The sequence below is a fragment of the Bombina bombina genome, unplaced genomic scaffold (assembly GCF_027579735.1).
Source record: "Bombina bombina isolate aBomBom1 unplaced genomic scaffold, aBomBom1.pri scaffold_2342, whole genome shotgun sequence".
In the NCBI taxonomy this organism is placed as follows: Eukaryota; Metazoa; Chordata; class Amphibia; order Anura; family Bombinatoridae; genus Bombina; species Bombina bombina.
Window position 1 is genome coordinate 1 of NW_026510750.1, and position 19,680 is coordinate 19,680.

At 41.8% G+C, this 19,680-nt stretch overlaps 1 protein-coding gene across 1 annotated transcript in view; it reads right to left on the reverse strand.

The window, feature by feature from the left end:
* Positions 1-1,256: 1,256 nt before the first annotated feature.
* Positions 1,257-19,680, reverse strand: part of LOC128643357 (lipopolysaccharide-responsive and beige-like anchor protein) — a gene marked incomplete at its 3' end in the record, with an annotated part of 29,182 nt that continues 10,758 nt past the window's right edge. The window contains exons 6-7 of the mRNA XM_053696288.1: positions 19,239-19,358; positions 1,257-1,403 (exon numbers count right to left, since the gene is read on the reverse strand). Of these exons, the coding sequence (XP_053552263.1) occupies positions 1,257-1,403; positions 19,239-19,358 (267 nt within the window). The remainder of the gene's footprint in view (positions 1,404-19,238; positions 19,359-19,680) is intronic.

The window sequence follows — 19,680 nt, forward strand, 5'->3', positions numbered from 1 at the left end:
TATATATATATATATATATATATATATATATATATATATATATATATATATATATATATATATATATATATATATATATATATATATATATACACCCCCTCCGTTCTCTCTCAGGCTACGGCCCCTATTTATCAAAGGTCTTGCGGACCTGATCCGACAGAGCGGATCAGGTCTGCAAGAACTCACTAAATGCGGAGAGCAATATGCTCTCCGCATGTAACATTGCACCAGCAGCTCACAAGAGCTGCTGGTGCAACGCCGCCCCCTGCAGACTCGCGGCCAATGAACCGCCAGCAGGGGGTGTCAATCGACCCGATCGTACTCGATCGGGTTGAATTGTTGCAATTCCTGTGCGCATGCTCAGAGCAGGCGGACAGGGTTATGGAGCAGCGGTCTTTGTGACCACTGCTTCATAACTGCTGTTTCTGGCGAGCCTGCAGGCGACCCTGAAGCACGAGACATCAAGCTCCATTCGGAGCTTGATAGATAGGCCCCCATATATTTTCTATACACTGTCTCTTCTCTCAAATATCTTCACTCTTTCTTAACCCCTTGAGTGCTAATGATGGCTCTGAGCCGTCAGTTTCCCACTCTGGTGCTAATGACGGCTCAGAGCCGTCATTAGCACTCTCCCAACTTGAGGGAGATCTGGGGGCTCCCATCCGCTCCTTCCTGTTTTGCGTGATGACGTCACCACACAACATGTTAAATATAGGAGCAGGGGACATGCTGCTTAGAAGCCTGTATCTCAGGCATCTAAAAAAAAAAAAAGGTTAAAAATTATAAAATAAAAAACCATTTAAAAAAACCTTAGCACCCAGGTGGGAAAGTGCTTAGCACTCAAAGGGTTAAAGGGACAGTCTAGTCCAAAACAAACTTTATTCAGATAGAGCATGTAATTTTAAACAATTTTCAAATTTACATCTATCACCAGTTTTGCTTTGTTCTCTTAGTATTCTTAGTTGAAAGCTAAACCTAGGAGGCTCATATGCTTATTTCTAAGCCCTTGAAGGCCGCCTCAAATCTCAGGGCATTTTGACAGTTTTATATATATTATATATTATTTTTCTCCAATTATTATTATTTTTATTTTATTTTTTTAATCTCCCTTTAAAATAACACCTCCCAATGCCCCAAAAGGAAGCTTTAGAATACATCCCAGCTCACAAACTCATGTTAGACCCCAAATAAGAAAATGTAAAAAAAGGCTATATGAATGCAATTTTAACACAAGCTGAGCTGTAAATATACAATACCTTATAACCTGGGCCTAACTGGTAAATTGCAAAGATCTGTGCAGCATTGAGAGCTTCACTGAAGAGATACACTGCAGCCATCTGCCCACAAAATACTCGATTAGCATCAGCTGTCTCAGATGAGCCAAGGAAACACTTGTCAAAGGTCTAAAAAAAAAAAAAAAAAAAATGAAATATTTCCCATTTAAAAATGCAAGCCATTAAAGTATAGAAACACTAAGGAAATTGGTAAAATAAACAAATTAATTGAAAATATCCGTGGAACCTGTGAGTAAAAAGAGTATATCAGATACAGTTAAACAATAAAAAGACAGTTATACTTTATCATAAGCTCAAGAAAATCATGATTACAGGATCATGTGCTTAGTTCCCTGTATTATTTTTAGAATATATATTATTTATCCTCAAACAGTATGCACAAAAAACAAACTGGTATACATTCCACTTACTTTGAAACACCTTTCCATTCTATAATTTAAAAACCAACAGGCACAGAGGAAGGTAGGGGAGTGTGGTAAGCCTGCCTAGGGGAAGGAGTCATGAAAGTGAATACAGAAAGGATGATTTCTTTTTTTGGAGGTTTATCCTTAGAACATCAACAAAGAAATGCTAAAGACATGTACAGTATGGTGGACTTTAAAATACCATATGCCAAAGTTTATGCTGATGACCAAAAACATTTATGTTAGAACATAAAAAAAAAAGAAGATTGCAGAAATTAGCATGAGCTGATCCAGCTTGTAAAGTTACATGAGTATGTGAGGGCAATCCCACACAGCTGCTCAAAGATCTGAAGAGGAAAGGCCAGCCTCCTTTGCTCATGAAGGCTACGTATTTTAAGGCCTTTCAGGTTTGGCATCTGCAATAATGCACTGCCAAATACAGGAGAATACTATGCTGAAAGCGCTAGAAGACAAGAAACATGGCAGTCTGTACCATTAAGGGCAAGATTGATCAATTTGCAAGTGGACACTATTCAAAAGTTGTAAACCTGTCCACACTTGATAGCAAATTATGGGGCAGTAAGTAATGTTCCCTATATTTAGCATTGCACGATAGCAATGCCGCCCCCTACCCTCACACAACCAATTGCCTAAAAGAAAGGGCTTGTCAATCACCCCAGTCAAATTAATCCGGGATGATTTTCATACACCAAATCTAGTTTGGTGGAGAGAGTTTATGAAGCAGTGTTTTTAACCGCTGCCTCATAAATATCAATTTCAGGCTCAAATGAGCGAGCCTGTAACCGATCTGGGTATTCGCTTCATCATAAATCTTGCCCAATGTATAACCATATATCAGTACTGCTGGGTAGATCGCCTCTGAGCTCTACAGAAGGTAGAAACAACTCCCATGTGTGAGCAAAAATGTTCTCTCTCTTTAAATTTACCGTTTCAGCACTAACTATTCCAAAAATGGATGGTGCTATATCCACTCTGGCTAGGTGGATTGCCTTTAGGAGACAACCTCATTCAAGGATCCAATGGAGAGAAAGCTTGAAAGCTTTCACAGGATGATCCTTTCAGCCGACATGGTGTACATTTTTTTTCATGTTGGTCTGGCAAAAAGTTTACCAGCCATTTCCCTTAAAGAGATAGGAAAGTCAAAATAAAAAAGTCATGTAAATTTTAAGACACTTTTAAATTAACTTCTATTTTCAAATGTGCTTTGTTTTCTTGCTATCCCTTTGTGAATGAATACTACGCACATATCCTACACTAGTGGGAGCTAGCTGCTGATTGATGCCTGCACACATTTGTCTCTTGTGATTGGCTAACTATAAGTGTTAAGCTAGCTGCCAGTAGTACAATGATGTTCCTTCAGTAAAGGATAACAAGAGAATGAAGCAAAGTAAATTTGAAAGTTGTTTAAAATCGAATGTTCTATCCAAGAAATAAAAAAATGGGGTTTCCTGTCCCTTTAAAGGTCAAATTTCAGCCTGGTCAGTCTTGTATCACAAAACTTCCTGACATTCAAGTTTTTGTTTTATCCTTGATCAGAATACTGGTTATCGGACCAGCTTCATCTCCGTGGAACTTTAACCTGGTATTGAAAGTTCAACCGATTCAACCTTTTGAACCTATGCATGGTCTCGAAATCCAGTGGAGGGGGAGGGAAGGGGAGGGAGTGGGAGAGCCCTATCCTACAATTATTTTCCTAAAAAGGGACAGGGAGGGATGGGGCAGCTACAATAATGAAAATGGGATGTGGGGGGGGGGGGGCTAACAAAGGATTGCAGGAGGAGGGGGACACTACGCTACAGAAAAAAACAAAAAAACAACATGTTTTTCAGGTACTGGCAGACATCTGCCAGTACCTAAGATGGCAGCTAATAGAGGTGGGAGGTTTAGAAAGCTATTTTGGGGGGATCCTACACTGCAGAAAATATAAAAATATGTACATATATTTTATAGAAAAAAAAATTATAATATAATAAAAAAAAAAAAAGTCTTACATTTTTATACTGGCAGACTGTCTGCCAGTACATAAGATGAGGATGACCAGTGGGGGGTGAGGGAGGGATCAGGGGTTGGAAAGTGTCAGATGCGAGGGTAATCTCTACACTAAAGCTAAAATTAACCTTTTAAACTACCTAATTAACCCCTTCACTGTCGGGAAGGAATAATAGAAGTGTGGTGCACAGCTGCAATTAGCAGTCAGCTGTTTCTGATCAAAGGGGATCCCAGATAAACTTTTACAACCATTTGCGCCATGATTGCACAAGCAGTATGTAAATAATTTCAGTGAGAAACCCAAAGTTTGTGAATTTTTTTTTTATTTGATTGCATTTAGAGGTGAAATGGTGGCATGAAATATACCAAAATGGGCATAGATCAATACCTTGGGTTCTCTACTTAAATTTTTTTTTATAATTATATATATATATATATATATATATATATATATATATATATATATATATATATATATATATATATGTGTGTGTGTGTGTGTGTGTGTGTGTGTGTGAACAGAGGCAGCACTCACTGGTCTTTTTTAAATGTGCAATTTAATTTTGTGACGTTCCGGGGACTGTATCCCCTTCCTCAGACAGAGAACACATAGACAATGTGCATACATTTATGCAAACCTAGACCAATGAGACATAAGACCCACCCCCCAAAAGTGAAAGAAACGCCAAAAGGTTGTCATAGCAACCTCAAACAATGTACACACCAACACAGCTCACCCAATAGACAGGCAAGTAAACATGTAACATCAGATCCTAACAGTTCTCATCTATTCACTAGTAGTCCTCATGTACAATGTAAACTAAAACAGAACATAAACTGCTGATTAAATGAGAAACAGACACAATGCATTCACAGCATATATGGTACTGTTAATCATAAGTAGAATAGCGCAACCCACAGAATCCACATAGCAGAAGCCATCATAGTGTTAAATTACGTGCTTATTCAGAGAATCCATGTAAAGCCCAACCACATTCATTTTCGTTTTCAAGTATGTCCTGGGTCCACAAAACATTGCATTGATACAATAGGGTACAATAAAAACAGAATTTATGCTTACCTGATAAATTACTTTCTCCAACGGTGTGTCCGGTCCACGGCATCATCCATTACTTGTGGGATATTCTCCTCCCCTACAGGGAATGGCAAGGAGAGCACACAGCAAGAGCTGTCCATATAGTCCCCCCTCTTGCTCCGCCCCCCAGTCATTCGACCGACGATTAGGAGAAAAAGGAGAAACCATAGGGTGCCGTGGTGACTGTAGTGTATAGAGAAAGAAATTTTTCAAACCGGATTAAAAAACCAGGGCGGGCCGTGGACCGGACACACCGTTGGAGAAAGTAATTTATCAGGTAAGCATAAATTCTGTTTTCTCCAACATTGGTGTGTCCGGTCCACGGCGTCATCCATTACTTGTGGGAACCAATACCAAAGCTTTAGAAGGGAGGGAGCAAATCAGGTTACCTAAACAGAAGGCACCACGGCTTGCAAATCCTTTCTCCCAAAAATAGCCTCCGAAGAAGCATAAGTATCAAATTTGTAGAATTTGGCAAAAATGTGCAGAGAAGACCAAGTCTCTGCCTTACATATCTGATCAACAGAAGCCTCGTTCTTGAAGGCTCATGGGAAGCCACAGCCCTAGTAGAGTGAGCTGTGATTCGTTCAGGAGGCTGCCGTCCGGCAGTCTCATAAGTCAGTCGGATAATACTTTTCCGCCCGAAAGAAAGAGGTAGCAGTAGCTTTTTGCCCTCTCCTCTTACCAGAGTAAACGACAAACAAAGATGAGGTTTGTCTAAAATCCTTGTTGCTTCTAAATAGGACTTTAAAGCACGAACTACATCTAAATTGTGTAACAAACGTTCCTTCTTTGAAACTGGATTCGGACACAGAGAAGGAACAACTATTTCCTGGTTAACATTCTTGTTGGAACAACTTTCGGAGGAAAACCAGGCTTAGTACGCAAAACAACCTTATCTGAATGGAACACCATATAGGGTGGATCACACTGCAAAGCAGATAATTCAGAAACTCTTCTAGCAGAAGAAATAGCAACCAAAACAGAACTTTCCAAGATAGTAATTTGGTATCTATGGAATGTAAAGGTTCAAACGGAACCCCTTGAAGAACTGAAGGAACTAAATTAAGACTCCAAGGAGGAGTCATGGGTCTGTAAACAGGCTTGATTCTGACCAAAGCCTGTATAAAAGCTTGTACCTCTGGCACAGCTGCCAGTCGTTTGTGTAAAGCAGAAATCTGTCCCTTTAAAGAACTCACTGACAACCCTTTATCAAAACCTTCTTGGAGAGAGGAGAGAATCTTAGGAATTTTAATCTTACTCCAGGAGAATCCCTTGGATTCACACCAACAGATATATTTTTTCCATATTTTATGGTAAATCTTTCTAGTCACAGGTTTTCTGGCTTGAACCAGAGTATCTATCACTGAATTTGAAAACCCACGCTTGGATAAAATCAAGCGTTCAATTTCCAAGCAGTCAGCTGCAGAGAGACTAGATTTGGATGTTCGAATGGACCTTGTACTAGAAGATCCTGTCTCAAAGGTAGCTTCCATGGTGGAGCCGATGACATATTCACCAGGTCTGCATACCAAGTCCTGTGCGGCCACGCAGGAGCTATCAGAATCACTGAGGCCTTCTCCTGTTTGATCCTGGCTACGAGCCTGGGAAGGAGAGGGAGCAGTGGAAACGCATAAGCTAGGTTGAACGACCAAGGCGCCACTAATGCATCCACTAGAGTCGCCTTGGGATCCCTGGATCTGGACCCGTAGCAAGGAACCTTGAAGTTCTGACGAGACGCCATCAGATCCATGTCTGGAATGCCCCATAATTGAGTCAACTGGGCAAAAACCTCGGGGTGGAGTTCCCACTCCCCTGGATGGAAAGTTTGACGACTCAGATAATCCGCCTCCCAGTTGACTACTCCTGGGATGTGAATTGCAGATAGATGGCAGGAGTGATCCTCCGCCCATTTGATGATCTTGGATACCTCTCTCATCGCCAAGGAACTCTTTGTTCCTCCCTGATGGTTGATGTAAGCTACAGTCGTCATGTTGTCTGACTGGAATCTTATGAATCCGGCCTTCGCTAGTTGAGGCCAAGCCCGGAGAGCATTAAATATCGCTCTCAGTACCAGGAAGTTTATCGGGAGAAGAGACTCTTCCCAAGACCATAGACCCTGAGCTTTCAGGGAATCCCAGACCGCGCCCCAGCCTAATAGACTGGCGTCGGTCGTGACAATGACCCACTCTGGTCTGCGGAAACTCATTCCCTGAGACAGGTGATCCTGGGTCAACCACCAACGGAGTGAGTCTCTGGTCATCTGGTCTACTTCAATCTGTGGAGACAAGTCTGCCTGATTGAGCATGCACAGTTGTAATGGTCTTAGATGAACTCGAGCAAAAGGAACTATGTCCATTGCTGCAACCATCAATCCTACTACTTCCATGCACTGAGCTATGGAAGGCTGCAGAATAGAGTGAATTACTTGACAAGCGTTTAGAAGCTTTGACTTTCTGACATCTGTCAGGAAGATCTTCATTTCTAAAGAATATATTATTGTTCCCAAAAGGGAACTCTTGTTGACGGAGACAGGGAACTCTTTTCTACGTTCACCTTCCACCCGTGAGATCTGAGAAAGGCTAGAACAATGTTTGTATGAGCCTTTGCCTTGGAAAGAGACGACGCTTGAATTAAAATGTCGTCTAGATAAGGTGCCACTGCAATGCCCCTCGGTCTTAGAACCGTCAGAAGGGACCCTAGAACCTTTGTGAAAATTCTGGGAGCAGTGGCTAACCCGAATTGAAGAGCCACAAACTGATAATGTTTGTCCAGAAAGGCGACTGATGATGATCTTTGTGGATAGGAATATGTAGGTACGCATCCTTTAAATCCACGGTAGTCATCTATTGACCCTCCTGGATTGTAATGGTTTCCATCTTGAACGATGGAACTCTGAGAAATTTGTTTAGAATCTTTAAATCCAGAATTGGTCTGAAAGTTCCCTCTTTTTTGGGAACTACAAACAGGTTTGAGTAAAACCCCTGACCTTGTTCCACAGTTGGAACTGAGTGTATCACTCTCACTTTACTATGGCTCCTACGCAGTGTAAGAATGCCTGTCTCTTCATCTGGTCTGAAGATAAGCGAGACATGTGGAACCTTCCCTTTGGAGGAAGTTCCTTTCTAGAAGATATGCCAAAGAGACTATTCTAGTGTCTAGGGATCCGGAACATCTCTTGCCCAAGCCTGAGCAAAAAGAGAGAGTCTGCCCCCTACTAGATCCAGTCACGGATCGGGGCTACCCCTTCATGCTGTCTTGGTAGCAGCAGCAGGCTTTTTGGCCTGTTTACCCTAGTTCCAACCTTGCAATGTTTTCCATTCTGGTTTAGGTTGGGAAGTGTTGCCTTCTTGTCTGGAGGCCGCAGAGTTAGGAATTGGTCCGTTCCTGAAATTGCGAAAGGAACGAAAATTAGATTTGTTCTTAGCCTTAAAAGGCCTATCTTGTGGAAGGGCATGTCCCTTTCCACCAGTAATGTCAGAAATAATCTCTTTCAATTCCGGCCCGAATAGGGTCTTATCCTTGAAAGGAATATTAAGAAATTTATTCTTGGACGACACATTCGCCGACCAGGATTTTAGCCAAAGCGCTCTGCGCGCCACTATGGCAAACCCTGCACTTTTCGCCGCTAACTTAGCAATAGAAAAGCGTCATCCAAAATAAATGAATTAGCCAACTTAAGTGCCTGAATTCTGTCCATGACTTCATCATATGGAGTCTCCCTTTGAAGCAAATTTTCCAGTTCCTCGAACCCAAATACGCTGCAGTAGTGACAGGAATAATGCACGAGATTGGTTGAATAAGGAAGACCTGCTGAATAAATTCTTTTTTAACAGTCCTTCTAATCTTTTATTCATAGGATCTTTGAAAGCGCAACTGTCCTCAATAGGAATAGTTGTGCGCTTAGCTAACATTGAAACCGCCCCCTCAACCTTAGGAACCGTTTGCCATGTGTCCTATCTGGGGTCGACAATGGGGAACATTTTCTTGAATATAGGAGGTGGAACAAAAGGTATACCTGGCTTTTCCCACTCCTTAGTCACTATGTCCGCCACCCGCTTGGGTATCGGAAAGGCATCCGCGTGCACTGGAACCTCTAAGAATTTGTCCATCTTGCACAATTTCTCTGGCATTACCAGAGAATCACAATCATCTAGTGTAGTTAGGACCTCCTTAAGCAGGGCGCGGAGGTGTTCTAACTTAAATTTAAAAATCACTATATTAGTGTCCGCCTGCTGAGAAACTTTTCCTGAATCAGAAACTTCCCCTTTAGACAGGCCCTCCCTCACTGCTATACTCAGATTGATGTGAGGGAACAACTGGTAAATTGTCCTCCGCGCTAACCTGCTCTCTTCTGTATTTAAAAACTGAGCAATCACGCTTTCTAGAATAGGATGGCAGTTTGGATAACAGATTTGCTAAAGAATTAACCATCACTGCAGTTAATTGCTGCATAGTAACCAGCATTGGCGCGCTAGCTGTACTAGATATCGCCTGCGCGGACAAAACTGGTATTGACACAGAAGGAGAGGATGATAAACTATCCCCACTACCTTCACATGAAGAATCATCCTGGGCAATCTTATTAAATGTGACAGTACTGTCCTTACTTTGTTTGGACGCTATGACACAATTTGCACAAAAACATTAATAGAGGGAACCACCTTGGCTTCCATACATACACAGCATAAGCTATCTGAAGGTACAGACATGTTAGACAGAATATGGCAGGCTAATAATGCAATAAAAACGTTTTTAAAGACAAGCGTTACTGTCTCTTTAAATAATAAACAAGCACACTTTATTTCTGAAAGTTTGAAAAACTATGAAGGCAATGTCCGATTTTTACAAAATTTGCACCCCAGAATCTTAGTGCCTTGAAAGTATTGCACACCAAGTTTCAAGACTTTAACCCTTAAAATGAGCAAACCGGAGCTATTTGTTCAAATAAACAATTTTAACACACAACAATCACTGCCACAGCCTTGCTGCGGCTTTTTACCTTCCCTTAAAGTGATCCAGCACTGAAATAAACCTTCCTGAGTCAGTTTTCTTTACCCATAGGACCCTCAAATGAAGCTGCATGCACTGCCAAGTAAATAAACTGCGCAATTGAGGCGCGAAAACAGGGCCTCCTTCATCTGCATTACCAGAGTGAAGGGGCCTTTCTGACTTTTTTTTTTGGTCCTATTTTTTTTTTGGTCCTATGAATGACTGAGGGATTTTGGGAAAGTAGGAGGGATTAAAAGCTCTGTTAGGTTGGGTGTTTTGCCTCCTCCTAGTGGACTGGAGTTTAATCCCAGATGTGATGGCTTATGGACTCTCACCATCATGAAAGACTGAATTTATCTGGTAAGTGTAAATATTGTTTTTCTTCATAGGTTCCTAAAACACTTATGAACTCTAACAATAAAACTGCAGAGATCTTAAAACCAAACAACCTCTGTTTCTCCTGCCTAACCTAAAGAAATACACAAGGGAATAAACAAAATGGAGAGAAAATATAAACTAGTCTGAACCTTTAAGCATTTGCCAATAATTGACAAGGGCATCCTGCAAGGTTGCCATCAAAACTATTTCAACATTTCCATAAATGAACAGAAAAAAAATGGAATTAATCTACTGACAACTCAAGATATCTGTATCAAGAGTTGAAAACACTGGAAAATAGATGACAAATCACACAAAACTGAGTATCAGCAGCTTCTTACATTGGAAACCTGTTATGAAACCCCAGATAGCTCAAATACGTCATCACCATCATGTTGCACAAATGGATACTAACAGGACACAAACACACAGGATGTCTCTAAGTCCAAAAAAAAAAAAAACAAAGAAGACCACAAACACTAAGCCTAGAGCTGATCTAAAAATCAGGCCCAACCAAAAAAAAAATGGTATTCATGAAAATGACAGTCCTGATTGACTGCAGAAAATGAATTTCCTGTGAGTATCAGTGTCATGCCAATCAAAAACCTCCACCTCTGGCAGGATAAAATCTCTTAGATAACACTAGGAAGTCACAGTTCCACTTAGTCAAGAGGAGAGAGAAGATAAAAAGTAATAGGAAAATCCAGTGACGTGATCCTTACTAAAGAAGATGTTAAAACTTTAAAAAAAAAAAAAAAATATGTTTAGATTCTTTAACAGCAAAGCAAAGAAAACCAAAATAGGGGCAGAGCTAACCGCTGTGGTGAGCAGCATACTTACAGAGCTCCGGGCATTTAGCTTACAAAAACTTAATAAAATGGTTTTAAACTAAGCAAACTCTCCCTAAAAAGGGGAACTATAGTCTACCTACAGCCTGCACCTCTGCCCTAGGCGACTAAAAGTAGTCAATATATAGGTGCTTGGGCAATATCTGATTACCTCAACTGGGACCCTTAAACCTGACCGCTGTGAGGACACAAGCCTAACTGTTCACATAGAGGAGGTATTTACCTCCAGGTTCAGGAGGGTCGGGGATCCGCTCCAGAGCTGAAGATTGGGCCCATCTAAGCTGCGCAGCTATTCCTGACAAGGAAACGGCCGACCGTACTCCCGGTGAGTCTGCTGGGACCTCGCTTCATCTTGAGGGACACCTTTCAGCACCGTCCCTTACCGGAGGTAGGAGAGGCCACACAGCCCTGCGTGGAGCACCGGAGGAGCAGCGATTTCCCACGAGGGCTAACAAAGAGGTCCCGGGAGCATAGTTTGCAGGCGGGGGTCCTACTATTTACTGCCGGCCTTTTTGGTGTGATCTGGTGGCCATCTTGCGGCCTCTTGAGAGTGAGGGTGACGCAGTCAGGAGGAGACAGGGTGCCGGCAAGGTGAAGGATAATTTGCCATCCATTTGATCCTCAAGTTGCTGTCTGCTCCAGAGGCATCCTAGGGGCTACTGGGGCTGGGCTGAGGGATCCTGTAGCGCCTGTTACTGCCTGAGTAGGTCCGGGGGGCCTGTCTGGGTCTTATCCACGTTGTGAGCTGCTGCCCGGTGGAAGCTGGTACCTGAGAGAAACTGGGTGAGATCCATGCCTTTGGCGGCTTAATCCTTTATTTTTTATTATTATTATTCTCCTATTTGCTCCTTATGCTGATCCCTAACGGTATATACGTTTTGTTGCATCCAGGCACAGTCCCATACCCACACATTTTTGCACCTCAGTGTGACTGTAGCCACCACAGGCATCTCCATAACTTACAGAGGACAACTTATTTCTGGGCCTACCTCTCCCTCTCCAGCCAAAGCTACAATCAAGCCTATATTATAGCCCACCTGGGTCCTTAGTCACCCCTAACTCATAGCACCGACAGTGGGGTATTTCATTTGATCCTTTATCGTCTTCAGGGACATTGCTGGGACTATCACCTTTTCTCCCCTTACAGCCATCTTTGCCACTTGGGATCTTTTCAGGACCTCCCATATGATTGGTGTCATGAATTTTTCATGACAGAACAGACACCATGTTGATTTTTTTATTTAAAGCCTAACCAGGGCTCATCTATTATAACATTTCATATCAATATGTTTTCCATTATTCAAGGTAGTTTACTTGCTTAGGCCCAGATTAGTCGCTTATTTCTGTAAATAAGTGCAGTTTATAACCTTGATTGTAGTCTAGGAATGTTGGGGTAAACATAAAAATAATTAAGTATTTTTCTAATATTTTTACTCTATATGTGAGAGCCATCTACTGTTAGAACAATAATATTTAATCTAATTAATTTTATGTTAATTAATGCTTAAAATATTATAATTAATGACTCCTCTTAGATGAGAGAATGGGAATATATAGGGTCTAGCCTAATGGGAGGGGGTCGTTTTCCTCTGCTTGGGAACTGGTCACATAAGATATGGAGTTGGTAATTTGCTAAACAACTACAGAGGTCCGAGATTATTGGATTATAACTGCTGAGGCTAGTTGAGCCCACTCGGACAGACCTACGACCTGACAGTTTTATTCCTGTCTGCAAAGGGGGAATTTATTCCTACCACCTGGTGTTATTTGTCGGCAATAACATTGGGTGAAACAGGAATTATGATAAATTATTATCTGATGGTTTGTCATAATTAATTTACCTGATTCTCTGCAATTACCTTAGAGGGTTTATAACCAAATATTTAGTTCCTATTATCATGCCAATGTTCGTGTCATTTTGAAAATATGATTTAATTATCCTTATAGTTTTATCTCTGCATTATTATCGCTTTAATTGATTATTATAGGACTGTAGTTTATTTCTCTTTATTATTTTGAGTGCTTAAGTTACTATTAAATGCTAATTATTTTTCTAATCAAAATGCTTTAATAAAGCAAATTTTTGTTATTCATTTGGTGTCGGTATAATTAATAGACTGATAGCAACTAAAAGGATTCAGATTTTGTTCATTATCTTTAACAAGTTATAATAAAAAAGTGTCATTAAAAATTGCAGCATTTCACATAATATACTTTTATAGATAAAGGTAATATTCATAACATTGGGGTACCCACTCTTACCTATTAAAACAGATTCCCTCTACTCACATTTGGGTCCACTCAAGACCCTCATACATGAGACTCCTTTTCTCACTGGAAATTTAAGTGAGACCACCTATAGTAATCACCCACGTTTGGTCAAATAAGACTTGAGTCCTTCCCACGGAGTAACTAGTAGTAACTTACATGAAGCCTGACCCGGACTCATTACTGCTCCTCTGAGCTACACTCAAATTTGTCTTGTCCGATTGATGCTGCTGTGTCAGCTTTGTTGTCTTTGGGTTGTTAATCAAAAGTGTAGTGTCACTTCTTTGCTTGATTTAACACCTTGTTTCCACAGGCCTCCTGGATTATAATACGCTGTGCTTTAAACTGTAATTTTTTATTTATTTTTGTGATCCCCTTGAGACTCTCCCTTTCTGGCCCAGCTAGTCTGCGCTGGTCACTTCCCTTTCCCCTTCCTTTGGGTCGTATCCCCTGTTCCCCGAGTCGAGAGGGGACCTCTTGGCCCTTGTTGAGTGAAAAGCTCTGTGTGCGGATAGGGTTCAAGATCATAGTATCTTCGGTAGCCCATTCCTACCAGTCCCGTATCAGCTCTCTCACCAAGTCCCTTTATCTTATGTGTTTTCTGCAGGGAAATTGTAGACCATTAACATTGTGATGTAGCTCCTATTGTGACAAATTGCCCAGCCCCGCTCTAAAGGTATTTGTGTATTTCTAGAAATGTCAATACGTTTGTGTACTTCACCCGTTTATTGTTCAACAGTGGTGTGTATATCTCTTGGTTGCATAACGGCCTGCTACTAGTTTCCTTTACTGTTGACCGAGTGCTATCTACAATGCCTCATTCTGCCAGGAAGCACTCCAAGTCCAACTCTAAACCCAAAAAAAAGTTTTTTGACAATTTCTCGCAGGTAGCCACAGAGTCGGCTTTGGAACCCAGCAGGGAAATGAGCGACCCAGATTCTCAAGATGAAGAGTCCCTGTCTAGCACACACTATCGCTGCTTCACATCGCTTCATTACGGAATCCACACTCAAGAAGCTACTGGCCACCCAAACCCGCTCTATCACTCAAGAGATCCAACGAAGCTCGGCAGAGTTGAAGGAGGAGATCTCCAAAAATTGGAGAGAGAGTTGATGCGTTGGAGCGTAAACAGGATGATATTGTCGTAGATCAATCCAGCCTTCTGGCATATTCAGAAAACCTAGACGAACAAATCTAACAATTGGAGTTCAAACTCGCAGACGTTGAGGACAGGTCCAGGCGCAACAATATAAGGTTCTGAGGCATCCATGAATCTATTTCACCGTCCGACCTAAAAGAACACCTGCAGGCTCTCTTCCAGGAACTAGTAGGCTCCCCTGAAGGGCTCACGGGAACTATGGAGTGAGCACACAGGGCCCTCCGTTCACGGAATGTGGCCCCTGATAAACCGAGACACATTATAGTGTGCTTTCATAGCTTCCTATATAAGGATCGGATGATGCAGGCTGCCTTTAAAAAGCCAAGTCTGAGTGTTAGATTTAGTGAAGCCCAGCTTCTCCCTGACCTGTCCGCTCACACCCTCCAACAACAGCGACAGTTCCAACCGGTTACTGCCCCGTTACACAAAGCCAATATTAGGTACCAATGGGGCTACCCCACTAGGTTAATTATTACCAAGGACAACCAAACATTTGTGGCCTCCACTGTTTCTCGAGGTCTGTCTTTCCTCACGTCCTGGGGCCTCCTACAGGAACCCCCGACCATACAAGCTCCTTCACACCCTAAATTACAAGCCTCAGCTCCAGAATGGTCTGCAAGGGATCAAAGACTGAAGCGTCCCAAGCTACAGCAATCACAAGACTTTCTTGGACATCCTGTGGCTACGGCTTAATCTGCTGAACAAATTATTGGACCCTCAGGGGTTTTTCTTTCTACCTCTTTACTAGGCCCTCTAACCAGGCAAACCCACCTGGTCAGATGTCAGTGTTAATACAGTTATGTATTCCTAAATGCACCATTGTTTGTGTTTTTTGCACTATTTTCCACTGTTTAACTTAGAATTTTATGTTTATTACTTACGGACATGTAGTTATTTATATTAGAGTGGGGCTGGCGTTCTGGCCCTTCTCCACTTGCTCGAGCATTAGGTTCTCCCCCCCCCCCCCATTCAGAAGCCCACTCTAGGGTTCCTTTGAGGTGGACTATTTCCACCGCACTCTAGACCCTTTCTTAGCATCTTTCCCGCCCTTCCTCTCATCCCCCTTCCCTCCCCCATATTAAGAGACCATTGTATCTCACCTTGGCTATCTCCGCACTCTAATTCATGGCCCAGTCCACTCTAAGAATTTTTACCCACAATACCAGAGGTCTCAACTCTCCCCATAAACGTAGCCTTCTGCTGCGATCATTGAAGCATCATAACCCGGACATTGTATTCCTACAGGAAATGCACTGGCTAGCAAAATGACCCCTTAGATTCTCCTCCAAGTCACACACTCGCATTGAATATGCCCCTTTCGTTAAAAAAGTTAGAGGGTACTGCCATTCTCCTCCACAAGCGCCTTGCTTTTGAGCCTATTCAGGCTATTAAGGACCCACAATCTAGATACGTCATTTTGATATGCAAACTGAATCATGTACTCTATACTCTGTCTACCTCCCAAATACTCACCAACCCAAATTCTTGAAACATATCCTTCATACAATTGACCAGGTTAAGCAGGGTAGAGTCCTTACAGCTGGGGATTTTAATATGGTCTGGGACCCTAAAGTAGATAGGAAATTGGTTGACACAAATAAGAAACAATCAGCTGCTGAACTCCTAGCCAGTAGGTTCCGCAATTTAATGTCCTGTTCAGGCTATTACGATATGTGGAGAGCTACTCATCCTAAAGATAAAGACTTCATGCATTTCTCACAACCACACAAGCAATATGCTAGATTAGACTACATTTTCTCCACGGCAGATTCTTTAGACCTTCTCACGCAGGCCACTATCTCCCTTTGTGCTTGGTCGGACCAGGATCATGTTCTGGCTGACATAAACTCGACAAACACTCCACAAACTAGAGCCCCCTGACGCATGCCCCACCACCTCCTAAGTGATGCCCCGTTTAGAGAGGAACTCCGTAAAGTACTTAAACATTTCATACAAACTAATGATAATGCTCTGGTTGGAGACGATAACCTATGGGAGGCCGCAAAAGCAACCATCAGGGGGTTTATAATAAGCCAACAGGCAAGCCTTAGAAAGCAAGCGGGACTAACCCTGTCACAGGCCCACATCAGGCTGAGGGAACTTGAGACTCAAAATAGAGCTGCCCTAGCACTTCAAGTTGTTAATATCAAGAATCATATTTCCCAAATTGAACTTAAAAAGGACCCAAATTAACCTAACCAAATTAAAACTACTGTTTTATTACAAAAGTAATAAGGCAGATACCCTTCTGGCTAACAAACTCAGAAACAGGACTGGTGCCTTGCGCATCCACAGTATACGTTCTGCACATTCCCTCCTTCAAATTCCATCCGAAATTGGAGAAGAATTTGCTAAATACTACTCAAATCTCTATAACAAACACCTCCAAAAAGCCTCAATCGACATCCCCGGAATGCATGCTCAAGTATCTAAAGTCCTTAAATCTCCCCGTACTCTTCAGAACATCGCGACCTCTTAGGTTCCCCTTTTCCAATTGCTGAAATACAGCAAGTCCTCAAAAACTCAAAGTCCTTCAAATCCCCTGGCCCAGATGGCTTCCCAGTTCACTTCTATAAAATATAGAACCGAGAACTCTCCCCCTTACTCCTCAGGCTCTTCAATCTAGCCCTAGAGGAGGGCAATCTCAAAAAATAATTTCTCAAAGCTACCATCAAAACGATACTAAAACCAAATAAGGACCCCACATTATGTGCCAGCTACAGGCCAATATCACTCAACACCAACATAAAGTTCTATTCAAAATTATTAGCTAATCGGGTAGCAAACCTCCTACCGCACCTCATTAACCCGGATCAGGTGGGATTTGTCCCAAAACGAGAGGGCCCTGATAACACTAGGCGCTTACTAAACATTCTTAGCCTCTCCTCTAGACTTCATAATCCATTAGCTATCATTTCATTAGATGCCGAGAAGGCTTTTGATCGCGTGAGATGGCAGTTTCTATGGGAAGTCCTTGAGAGATTCCGATTCCCCAGTGACTTGATCAGAGCAATTAAGGCCCTATATTCTGCCCCCTCTGCCCTGGTGAGAGGACTTGGTTTTCAGTTTACTCCATTCAACATAACTAATGGCACCAGACAGGGTTGCCCTCCGTCGCACCTACTATTTGCGATGGCTATTGAGCCTCTGGCTGAGCAGATTAGAGCCGTTCCTCAAATTAGGGGTATCCCTCTTTTTGGTACTGTTCATAAAATAGACTTATTTGCAGACAACGATACTCTTTTCTCGTCAGATCCTGCACTCACTATCCCCAGACTGCTAAAACTTCTAGACTCATTTAATGCCCACTCCTATTATAGGCTGAACCTATCAAAAACTGAGATATACATGCAGGATGTCCCAAACGCTCTAATAGCACCAATGAAATCTAAGTTTGCCTTCAGTTGGACGGAGTCCTCCATCCTACATTTGGGCGTCAAGTTAACCAGCGACTTAAATCAAGTCGTCGAGGATAATTATCTTCCTTTACTTTCTGAGCTTCGCTCCCTTAAAAATAATTGGAATCTTACCCATGTCTCATGGTTGGATAGATTGGCAGCTCTAAAAATGTCCTTCCTGCCCAAGCTTACATACTTGTTTCGGTTTCTAAACACATCCTCTTACAATTTCAGAGTGAACTAACCAAACACATCTGGCATGGTAAGCCCCCCAGAGTGGCACACAAAATTCTCCAGCTCCCTAAGAACCGTGGAGGTATTGGTTCACCCTCTGTGATACGATACTATGAGGGAGCAATGCTCACTCATGTTGCTCAATGGGGAGTTAGATACTCCTTGAGTAGATGGAGAGCAATTGAGCATGCTTCATTGGCCTTCAACTTAGATCTCCGAGACCTGATATGGACCCCTCTCCATTGCCGCAGAGAACCAAATTTGATAAATTCTATTTGTGAATGTATCAATTTCTGGGACAAACTCAGTCATTCTCCACAAATAGCCCCCGCACCCCTCCCCTATAACTTCTCTTGCTGGCCTACTTACAGGTTTGGATACCCCCCCACTCAAATGGGCCCAGCTGGGGGCCATTACAGTCTCGGACCTCTGGCACACCACCTCCAGGGATAGTTTTAAACAGATCTCCCAATTTGAAGCCGACCTCTTGCTCCCGCTACACTTACCGTTAGAATATCACAGAATCAAAAGCTTCTTGGTCATGCAACCCATTTACTCCTAACCAAGAGTTTAATACAAGAGCTGCTATATGTTATGTTATTACAGAATGAGCATTTTGGAGTGAGCATTTTTAAAGCAGCTTGATTGTCACTGGGGCTGCAACCAGAGAGAGAATGAAAAAAGGCTTTCAGTAGCAGGAAGAAGAGTTGTCATATCCACATGAAAAGGTGGTGGCAAACCCTACATTAGCTCACATATTAAAATCCTTCTCCATTTGTAAAAAAAAATAATATTATATTTGAGATATAAATAATACATGTGTTGTACCATCGAGTCTGTAAAATGCTGCTGTTTTTTTTTTTTTAAATAAATCAAACGAGAGAAAACAGACTACAATGAATCATGTCCATAAGACAAAAAAAACAACAACAATTGGAAGGTGGAACTTGCATTAGCAATACAGTGTATAGTGGAGTTTTGGGACTTGTTCCCCTTGGTGGGGGGGGGGGGGGGGGGACAAGTCTATATGAGTGATACACAAGTAATTGCATACACTAATTAATAGAGCTTCTCAGAACTACTTTTTAGTAGATATAATGGGTTTTAAAATGAAAACAATTACTGACCAGCTAGTTAATAACTACACATAACTTACATCACTTGTATTGACAAGCCAGGTTATCTCCCCAAATGATGCCAATTCACCATTCACATAACACCGTAGCTCGCTGTTCTTCCACCGATTGTAAATGTGGACTATTGAAACCATATACCACTGAAAAAGAAAAAAAAAAGTGTATTGTTAAAGTGATGGTAAACTCTAATTTATAAAAGCAGACCTGGAATATTAGTGATATTTTAGATGGAGTTTAATTCATCAGTTGTAATAAAGATGCGCTATAACTTACTTATTAATATAGAAATTCAAAAAGCCCGCGCTCTGCCTCCCACTTCAAAAGCCAATTTTTCTGTGAGGTATTAGTTTGATATGTTCTCCAATCAGGGCTCTATTTACAACCATTAGTTTCATAGTCCTATTTGTTGCAATTCTCATTCACAATTAGCAGTTTTGTCAATACATCCAACAAAGATGATAC